The following is a 10,824-nucleotide window of genomic DNA, read 5'->3' on the forward strand; positions in this document are numbered from 1 at the left end:
CCTGCCGGTTTCTGTGTGGAGTGGCGGGTCTCCTGAAGCGTAGGTGTGGTTAAAGCTTATAAATAGTGTTACGCTATACATACTTTGTTTAAAAATCTTAAAATAACAATAACTTACTTAAGAGAAGTTGTAGTGCTAAATAGTTAAAGCAGGGAAGCTGAGTCTTAGATAATATGTGTTTGTTTGGTACCTTGTGACAAGGCATCGTAATTGATGCCCCATTGTCTCAGTGTTTGTAATTCTTTCAGTCAATAGATGTAACCCTGTAACATGGCATACAGGAAACAGGAGTTTAATTTTTCTTTCGGTGCGTAGCATTGGCTGTTCGTATAGTGCTAACTTTCTTTCTTGGCCCCTTCAGGGATATTGTCACAGGAATGTCACTTTGAGAAGTTCCGCAGATTTGGAAATTCTTACATTGCAGCTTCATATGTGAAGTTTTTGGAATCTGCCGGTGCCCGAGTTGTGCCAATAAGGTAGATTTTTATATCCTTACAAGTGGGTAATAATTGTTTAACGTAAGGGTATCATCTTAAAGGCACAGAAAGCAGTTGTGCTGCTTTTCTGAGTGTTTAGAGCTCCTCAAAGACTATTTGAAGATGCCACAATTTGCATGGAGTTTTAGAAATCAGAACAAAAGCAGACTGGAACATGTAATTTTTAATATTTCTTCTTATGATAGTAACCTTTATTTGAAAAATACTTTTTTTTTTTACCTGTAAAATCACCCTCCATAGTTCACATCTGTGGTTTTTGAATTTAGTTATATTCAGTCTAATGTGTAGCGCCCCACAAATGCACATAGGTATCTAGATACATATATACATACTATCTTTTGTCACATTCTGTGGTCCTAGAATTCAAGTAGTGGAGGAAGGCTATCGGTACTCCTTGAAGAAACCAAAGTCCAGTTCTGCTCAAACTATGGGTCACTAACTCCATGTGTTGTATTTTGGTTGTTGGGTAAAAAGTCGCAGAGTAAGTAACAGAACTGACAATACTTCATAGCCAACAGTTAATTATAAAATAGTAAATGCACTGAAATCAGATGTTAAAATGATAATGGTTAGAACTTAAGAACGATACTAATGCAGCTGCAGAAAATCACAATAGGATGTATCTACACAGTCCAATAAGAGCACCAGTTAAGTGCCTGAATTAGAAGCCAGTGTTCCTCACGTAGCTGGTAGAGCTTTCAGAATGTTTGCTTATCAGAAGCTTCATCAATGAATGGAGGCTTCTAGTTCTGGCAACTAAGTTAGATGCAGCAAAGCTGAATGCTTTCAATATACCCAGTGTATCAGTTCTACATGAGTGTAGCTGTCATACTGATTTGCTGGTGTTTTGCTGATGCTGAGGTCTTTCTCATCTTTCCACCTCTCAACGATATCTTTGCTGAAGAATGGGTGTGACCCACTGTTTGCAGCTCTGCCCTTCTTGGAGTGAACTGGAAACCGGAGTTGCCGGTCCGCAGGAAATAATAACCATGCCATTCAAGTAAATGTTAAATTTAACGAGTGTCTACAAAGGGGTCTCAGAGTACCTAATCCTGAACTGTACCTGACAGGGCCCTATTTTCAATCTTGTGGATTGAGCTGTTTCAAGTGAAATGTTTCATTTTATTTGGGTCTATTTTATTCTATTTAAAGCATGTTTTCTACATATTTCCTGTGTCTCATGTTTCTGTTCAATAACGATGATATTTTTGTGGTTAAATATGTATATTCCATATGTATTCTGTAACTATTTTCTTGGTGTTTTAGATTAAATCTTTCAGATGAAGAATATGATAAAATATTCCACTCTATTAATGGGTAAGTTTTGAGCACGGATTTTCTGTTGAAAGATGTGGTAGTTCTGGTTTTGATCTCTGCTGTATTCCCAAGAACACTATCTTTCTATTCTCTTGAGAGGTTGTGCTGAGCGCTCGCTGCAGACATGTGAATACGTTCTAAGACAGAGAGCGCACTGTTTCATCCGATGTCGGTCTGCTTCCTTTTCTTCCTTGAGGAGCACGTGTCAGATAATCTGTACCAGTGCCAAGGCTCATCTTGGCATTCTCCTGTGTTTGTCTTCAGGCAGACAGAAGTGGCATTATAGCGGTTAACAATTTTACAAGTGAAATAGCCCAGTTCCTCTTTGTTAGTTTTTTTCCTCTTCCTCGTTTGAGTGATCACCTTAATTTTGATTTTTAATAGCACTTGCTGGGTGTTTCATCCCTGTTCCTACCCTTTCTTCCCTCTTCCAGTCCTCTCCGTATCTCCTGTATCATAAAAGTTTCTAATTTCCAGTCTCTTCTACCCTTTTCTCTACGGGTGCTTTCTCTCTTGCTACTTGAATGGCCCGTCTTGCCTGTCACGATTCTGTGGCTTAGGTCTTTGTTAGACAAATGTTCTAACTTTTCAGTGACCTATGGCAGCTGTCCACCCATGTGTTCTTCCTACATTTTAAATGTGGGATAATGTGATCTAATTTAACAAATTTTAGCTGTGGACTAAGCAAAGTCAAAACCTTTTATGTTTGCCTTGTGCTAAAAGTACACTTTAGAAGAGTTAAATCAGCTGATGCTACACTTCACAGGCTTGATTGTATGTGAGCCCACAGCATGTGATTGGGCTACTCGTAGTCATGAGATGAGCAATCTTAAACCATGAATATTTTTGTTAAGCTTATGCATGTACTAGAATGTTAATCAACATGTGTAGAACTTGCAGATTTAGACCTGTGGCTGTCTGGGAAGAGCATTTTCCTCTTCTGCTCCACAGTATGCCCTGTACTCTAAGACGTGGGTCTTTACAGTCTTGCAGTATAAGCAAGTATAAGACAGTGACACTTTCTCCCCTGTGGCTCCTCATGTTGGAGACAAAATGAATAATTTCATCCCTTTCGCATGGCTGCCAGCCTCTCTTTGGTTGCCAGAAGGACTTTCACCAGTGGGGTCTCCCACTCTTTCTACCTCGCCACCTACCTCAATGCAGAAGAGGGTGTTAGGCAAGTAGATCCGGTTCCCTTATCCTTCTGTCTTTGCAGTGACTGGCAGTTGGGTTTGTGCTATGTAGGTGGGTAAGGATGGTCTATATTTCCTCTTGTTGCCCTCCACTGTCAGCTAATGGCTTCCACAGTATAGCTGTGTATAAATAACAAATAAGATCTCTGGAGGGAAGGACTTTCCATTCTGTGGAAACTTAGAATAAGAAAGAGGCACATTGATCTTTCATGTTGTAAGACCTTAGCTCCAGGTTCTTTGCAGTTGGAAATTATTTATTATTAAATGTCACCTTCTTAAAATCATGATATTTACTATAGTAGAGACAGAATTTTATGAATATAGCAACGTACTCCTGAGATAGCCTTTGAAATTCACAGTGAACATTATAAGCTCTAACCAGTTAGAGATACTGAAATACAGGTAGTTACATCTCAATCTGCTTATGACAATGTCAAGCCATTATCACTGCTACTTAATGGGTTACTTCCTTTTGCATTAGTAGAAATGACAGTTGTTTTTCCTATTTAGTATTGGCCAGTTTTTGGTTTGAACAAAAGGAAAAGGTGAAGTGAATTTTCTACCACTTCCAGGTAAGGATTGCCTTATTTGTCTAACTAGATCTCTGTAGAAATCTATAACCTGGCCTGTTTTGAAAAATACCTTCAGCTGTATTCATTTTCTATATTGGCACTGGAGAGTAATCTGATTTATATTTTTGTGAACACCGCTCCACTTTTCCGCCAAATACTTGGTGGCTTTTGTATGACCCTGTGCATCATTCACCTTAAAATAAACCTAGTCACAAGGGTTTAAACACACACTCGCTCTGCAAATGCATGGGATCATTTGAGATGTTAGTTATTTCCAGCTGTTTGTTAGTATCTCACTGATACAGGTTGCCATTTCCAGAGCACAGAAATGTAGAGGAAATCCTTCAGCCATTTTGGTAAAAAATCAGCAGCTGATGGATGTGGCTTGAGTAAACCTAATTGAGGTTCTGCTGCAGCAGGTTAGGGAGCGCTGACACATTCAGTTCTGTCAGTTCTGCGGGTACTGTTCCAGTTACAGCCAGAAGAGACTTCCTTTATTTCATGTTACTGTCTCTGATGGTACTTGATTGCTTTCCATGTCATCACGTGTAGACGTGAAATCCCTGCTAGACTGTACTAGCACTGTGTCTCTTTCTTTTGTGGTGTTTGGGTTTGGGGAGCCACACAAAGAATTGCCATTGCTGATTATTTTTTGTGGTGGAAAAAGATTGTGCACTATTTCTTTGAAATTGTCTCTGAGATTGCTTTGTCGTCTTCATCTATATTAGATCCTGTGTGACCAAAAGTTATGGCCAAATGTACTTTTTTTTCCCTTTTAATGGGAACTTTTTGATCTGTGTTGTCTGCATAAAGAAGGTCACTCTGCCAGGGCCACAATTCTTCTTCACTGAAATTGAACAGGATGAATTAAGATTGGGGCCAGGTTTTTAAAGTGGTAGGGAGAGCCAGCTAAGAGTCAGGACAGGATTTGACAGTCATGGCACACAACCCTTTTGCGTACCAGCTGGAATTTGTAAGTTTTGTGTAGTTTCTGTTTATTCTTCTCTTCCTTACATTGCATGAGGCTCGGTCATTACTTTGTGATAATAACCATTCTTCAGTAGAAGAACACTAAGATTTAGGATATGATTTAGTTAAAGACTTAGACACCTAAACTTAGCTGTCTGCATGTGCGCTAGCTGTCTAATCTAGTGCTAGTTGAGTGCTAGTCAGTACAGCCCGTGGAGCCTACAGGGTTGTTCAACCTACCGACCAGTTAGGTGTCTGCTCTAAAAAACCTGTTTGACCTTCCATTGACTTTTCTGACTAGATCCCTGCTGTCCGTAATGGAAGCTTAGATGCCTATCTGTAGATTTCTGAAAGGTAGGTGTCTTTAACCTAGACCTGAATCCTCTCCTTAAAACCACTATCATACCTTTCTCTGTGTACGTTGTCCAGGTTTTAGTTTGATCACCGTTGCTAATCAGATTCTTGGATGTTGCCTTTCAGGGTACTTTTTCCAGGAGGTGGTGTGGATCTTAAGACTTCAGAATATTCCAGGGTTGCTAAGATATTTTACCACAAGGCATTAGAGGTAATTACTAAGGAACAGACTGTTCTTGTTATTGTCACTGTTCAGAGATCAAAATGACAGGGAGGCTCATATTTTCATAGTTTTCCATTGGCATCCAGTGTGTTAACTGTAAGCCTAATAATAAGTAGCTCATTGCTGGCTTCTGCATAAAAAATCATTTAATAGCTTAGGATTCAGACTTCTGACACCCTCTCCTGCTATATGTTGTGTCATGATCTTAAACTCCCAAGTTCTTAAGGTGAGAACAGTATCATTTATTCATTGTACCTGGGGTTTTATGGCTGTGTGGAACTTGCAATAAAGTAACAATAACGCCTTCCAAAAGCACAGAGTATCCATTGACGTTAAATGTTGAACAAAGATATACATAAATGTAATCATTTGTAGAAGTCTTATAACTAAAGTTTAGACTCGGAAGGAATTCTAGAGAGACTCTCAGATAAACCAATTTACAGTAATATAACATGAAGGCCTCCCTTCGCATATATATATAGACACACTTATAGGTAAGTAGATTTAAATGTATCTTTGGAGGTGCGGATGAAGGATCTACATTAGCATGTTATACCATTTTACCTATTTCTTTGCATTGGTAACTGTAAATATAGCAGATTTTTAAAGTAAACACTAGCTTAATTTATAACACGAAAAAAGGTGGGTAGAACACTTGAAAGGTTTTTTTAATTAATTTTTTAATATTTATATGATCATTAGCTTTCTTAAGAAAAGATTGAATTTCTGGGAAAGCTGTTTCTTTCAAAGAACATCAGGAAGGCTCTGAATCCTTATTGAAGATTTAATTCTCTTAGAGCATAAGAGGTGGGTTTTTTTCAGACAGTAATCAACACATTTTGAAGTAAAATTTGCATTGTGAAAAGGCACGGAGATTCACTGAGCTTTATGTACAATCCTTATGATTTATTAGGGATCTTCTGTATTCAAATCAAATAAAATTGTAAATTTTCTTCCTTTTTTCCTCTTTACTGGTTTTATTTTATTTCCAGCTAAGGTGGATTAAAATTGTCACAGAAGTCATACTTTGGAAAACTTTGCCCGATTCTAGAGGCAGTTATGAGTAGTGCTTAAACTGTTACCATGGTAGAAGTGTTCATTGGCAGTGAGGAATTCCTCTTCTACCCTTGCTGCTGACTTACCAGTAGCAGGCAAGGAAAGCGCAGGCGGTGGCATTCACAGGACCAGTCAGCTGCTCCAATTCAGTAATTAAGTTTCCTACTCTTCAGTCCCCGTGGCACCAATGTTGTTATTCTTTTGTCCGTCTTTATTCGTGGTGATCATTAGTCTGTCGCCTTAAACCTGAATCTTACAAAGACTATCTCACTTTTATGTGAGACAATTAATCTCATTTGTCTCTTTGAAACTGTGTGAAGTGCAGCCTGTGTCTTGGTATTCAGTACTGGGGCAAGGGTTTCTTGTGGTTTGCGGTACTATTACGAAATTCCATTGACGTTTCACAATGATTAACTGAATTGCATATATCATAATTTTATGATCAGAGAGACAGGTTTATTAGATGGTATGTGTACTTCAGGTGAGTGAAAGGCAGAAAATAATCTTCAGTTCATCATAGGTAACCCTTACTAATAAGTTGGGGGGTTTCTCTGTGCTATTTGTGATGATTTTGTGTTTTGATTTTCATCTTTTGAGACTTAATTAGTGCTATAAAATATTGGTAGTTTTACTAAAGTATGGTAAGCTACAAAATCAAGAGTGTATTAGCAGGTACAGAATTGACTGAATTTTAAGTTTTTTTAACACATATGAGGGCTTCTTTTCTCTTCACTTTCAAATGTTCACAATGAGAAATGACTTGGTCTGACTCTGCTTTAATATGAATAGAGGATGAGAAATGCTAATCCCTATCCAAGACAATAGAATTTTACTAGCTAGGCAAAAACCTAAATGAGATACTGTTTTCCAGCTTTTAAGTTAGTTTTTAAAATGTGATGTCTTGGGTGTTGTTTAATATATGCTTAGCCTCCAGGCTAATGTTTGTTTAAAAAAAAAAAGGGGGGGGGGGGGGTGCATAAAATATTTATGGTTCAGTTGTAATAGTTCTGAAACTGTTTTGCCTTTAGTGGTTTTATTCCTCACTTACATGAAAGACAGACGGTGGAGCTGCAAGTCCTGTGTCTAGCCATGCATGACGGGTGGTCATGAAGACTCTGCAGTACTATTAGCCGCCTTTCTGTAAATCTTCCATGTTTTCCTCTGAGAAGTAGTTATATGGGCTTTTATGACCATACTATCAGTAATGCAGTAGGGTAACATTTTTATTCTAAGCCTGTAATTTCAGCTTTCTCAAAAATGGCTTTTGAGCAGCAGCTCCTTGGGGGAGGATGTGTGATGTGGTATGCATAACTTAAAAGTGTTTAGAAACAAGTTAAGAAAGACTACTCAGATTTCACAAAAACAGGAGTTCTGAAACATCCCAGTCTTTAACATGCACTTGCTATCAGGAATAAACCATACAAAAATACAAATTTCCACTGTGTGTATGCGCTGTGCTCAGTTAAGTGACAGGAAGCTAGTTGTATTCTCTTTTTGCTTTCTTCTCTTGTTTTTGTGCTTACCTGCCAATTTTTATTCTTTTGAAAATGATTGTCACTTTTTTTATGTTGCTTAAACTCAAAATTTATCTTTCTGGAACACAGGTCCAAACCTGCTAGTTAAACAAGCATATAAGTATGTCACTTAAGACAATAGCCATGCTGGTAATAGGATTTATGTTTTCTTAATACAGATGGGTGGGCACAGGCGTACGGACATTGCAAAGGGCCCTTGCTATGTGATCATAACACGCTTCATATAAAAGTAGGAATTGTAATGAATAGGCTTTCCCTCAAAATGGTGACAGTTTGGTTTGTGTCCCTTCTTATGATTGCCTTTTTTATAGAAAGGTTGTCATTTTGTGGTTTCTGTTTAGGCTGCTCTCAACATTACTTACTCGTAGAACAGAACAGTCAAATGAATATCAACATTAGGTTCAGTTTACTGCTTCAATGGGCATCCCCTAGCCTTCATATTTTAGGAGAAAACCTAAAGGAGGCTTTGTTTGTTTCAATTGTAATTGAACTGTTACAATTCCTCTGGTAGCAATTTGTACTACTGTAGTAGTTTTATTTCTCACCTACACAAGAGAAAGCAAAAAGAGTAGGATGTTCTCTTCAGTCTTTCTGTAAATCTTCAATACTTTTTCCTTATGTTGTTGCTTTTTATTTTGAAGGCTAACGATAAAGGAGATTATTTCCCAGTATGGGGAACATGTCTTGGACACGAAGAGCTTACGTATCTCACAAGTGGCAAAGTTTTACTTGTTAATACCAAGACAGATGGTTTTGCACTCCCTCTGAACTTTACCTCAGGTGAAAAATCCATTACATCTCATGTCTGAGTTTTGCTGAGAGGTGGTGTGTTTTGTTCTTGACAAATAGGCAGGGGTGAATGTTTGGGAGGTTTCTGATGATTATCTTCTTAAATTCTTTCTTATTAAGTTGCCATGACTGTTTTCATAAAGTCAGTGCAACTCTATCACTTCTAAAGCAGAGATGTGAGCACAAGCCATTTGAAGCAATCAGCAGTCAGCAAAAAACACAGTTGTGGCTCTTCGAGTCATTTGATAATTTGGACCTACAAAAATAATGTGGGTTTAGGTCCCTTTTTGTTAACCAAGTTGAACAAAATTCACGGGTCCAAAGCCTATCAAAGTCAGACAGCAGGTGATTTTTAAATTTTTCAAACTGCATCTTTCCTAATGATGAATATTAGCATTGCTGTCCCATTTGTACAGTATTGAAATCAGAGAGATCCCTTAAGACAGAGCTGTGCCACTCAGTAACACTGGTAAAATGTGGCCTCTGTTTATGCCTTATCCTTTAATTTGTGAGTAATCCATCTGCGGACCATGTAGTATTCACAAATTCTGTCCTTTATGCTCACTGTGAATGGAAAGGTCACTGAAATGAGTGGCAAAGAATGATGCTTATTTTAGTGAGGTAGCAAAGTTGGGTCCTCTCTGTGTCAAGACTGGAGAACAGTAGTAACAGCATATTGGAAACCTGTTGTAGTTATTTCACTGATTTTCCTTGCAGTGTGTTCTAAAATCATAAAGTTATACTACAGAAAAAAGTTTACTTTAATGCAGTATTTTATTAAATTTGTCTCCTGTTCAGTATTAGTCCATCTGCTAGCAGCTTGGGTAATGGACAATATCCTTTTTTCATTTTTCTTTGTAATAGCTGCAAAAGACAGTAGATTATTCAAGAATTTCCCTGATGATGTTTTACATGCATTTGCTACTGAGCCGTTGACATCAAACTTTCATATGTGGAGCCTCTCCATGGAGGTATTTGATTATTTTATTTCCTGAACACAAACGCATTTGCTCTGTTAAAACTAGAAATAAATGAGCAAATAACATATCTTTTTTTCCCCCTCCTTATCACAGAATTTCACAAAGAATGAAAAGCTTCGTAATTTCTATAAAGTTCTGACTACTAACACCGATAACGAAGTGGAGTTTATATCTACCATGGAAGGTAGGGAAATGAATTTCTTTTGTAAACTGTGACTGTAACAAACTAGTTCCTTAGAGGTGTTGTGGCATTGCTGTTAATTTGTACTGCAAGCTTGCTGTTAAAATAGCAGGGTGAGCATCAGCGCTGTCGGTGCTCTGGCTGTGAGGAACACGCTCTGTTTGCAGGGATATTTTGAGTACGTATCTGTGAGCCTAATTACTTACTTCTCTCACCTGCTGTTCCCCTTCCAGATACGCTGTTACTACTGGAATATTTGAGTGCAGTGATGCACTCATCCTGTAGTAGTTTAATCTTTAATCAGTGCAACATGCCTCTGTTGCACCTTGCTTTCCGTCTGTCTGCTTATGCTTGCATTCCTGTGATGCTCTGTATCTGTTTGCTGTATGGTGACATTGAATCGTATACAATTTGGGGTACTGAGGTAACAGCAATATCCCTCATTACTTTAGCAGCAACACTGGTAATTGCCCCCTCCCAAAAGCCTTTTGCATTACTTATCTTGTGTTGCGTATGTTTTGCACCAGGCTTGCTCAGCTCAAGAAACAAGTTAGCTCTTTAGGGAATGGTTTATCTTGATCAGTGCACTACTAGCAGCTCTACAGTAAGGCCCAGCTGTCAGCCCATGGGATTCTTCTGTATGGCATACTGTCTGTCCTTCAGAAGAGAAGAATAGCAGTTTGATCAGAAAACCTGATTAGGCTAATGACAGACATCTCCCATGCCTGCAAGTGGTTTATCACAGAGCAGTCATCAGCTGCTGTGCTGCTGTTCTCTGTAAGAGAGTTGAGGACTGACTTCCCCCTGCGTGTATCAGGCCTGGCACAGAGCAGATGGGAGCTGCCCCTGGATTGACTGGGCCTTCAAGGAGATTGTAAGACTTGGATCTGTCCCATGGAACTGCCAGGGATATCCTGTGTGGCTGTGAATATTGTACATTGAGTGATGCTGGCAGTAGATAGGAAGTTTTGAGGCTGATACACTTGTAACATTATTTTTTAGTGTATATATATATTAATTCTGAAATGAATAATCAAAAAAGTGATGTACAAAAATCTTTTTGCATGGAATGAGACCCTTCTTTTACAATATCCATTTCTTTTCCTTCAGTTCTACTGCGACTTTAACAGAGTTTCAACTTGCTGTTGAAGCTTTTGT

The 10,824-nt window shown here is 38.4% G+C and overlaps 1 protein-coding gene across 1 annotated transcript in view; it reads left to right on the forward strand.

Moving 5' to 3' along the window:
• GGH (gamma-glutamyl hydrolase) overlaps nt 1-10,824 on the forward strand; it is a 17,767-nt gene that overhangs the window by 782 nt on the left and 6,161 nt on the right. Inside the window, exons 2-7 of the mRNA XM_009285512.2 lie at nt 362-476; nt 1,764-1,814; nt 5,029-5,113; nt 8,358-8,496; nt 9,370-9,476; nt 9,579-9,669. Of these exons, the coding sequence (XP_009283787.1) occupies nt 362-476; nt 1,764-1,814; nt 5,029-5,113; nt 8,358-8,496; nt 9,370-9,476; nt 9,579-9,669 (588 nt within the window). The remainder of the gene's footprint in view (nt 1-361; nt 477-1,763; nt 1,815-5,028; nt 5,114-8,357; nt 8,497-9,369; nt 9,477-9,578; nt 9,670-10,824) is intronic.

The sequence above is a fragment of the Aptenodytes forsteri genome, unplaced genomic scaffold (genome assembly GCF_000699145.1).
Source record: "Aptenodytes forsteri isolate BGI_AS27 unplaced genomic scaffold, ASM69914v1 Scaffold396, whole genome shotgun sequence".
Classification (NCBI taxonomy): domain Eukaryota; kingdom Metazoa; phylum Chordata; class Aves; order Sphenisciformes; family Spheniscidae; genus Aptenodytes; species Aptenodytes forsteri.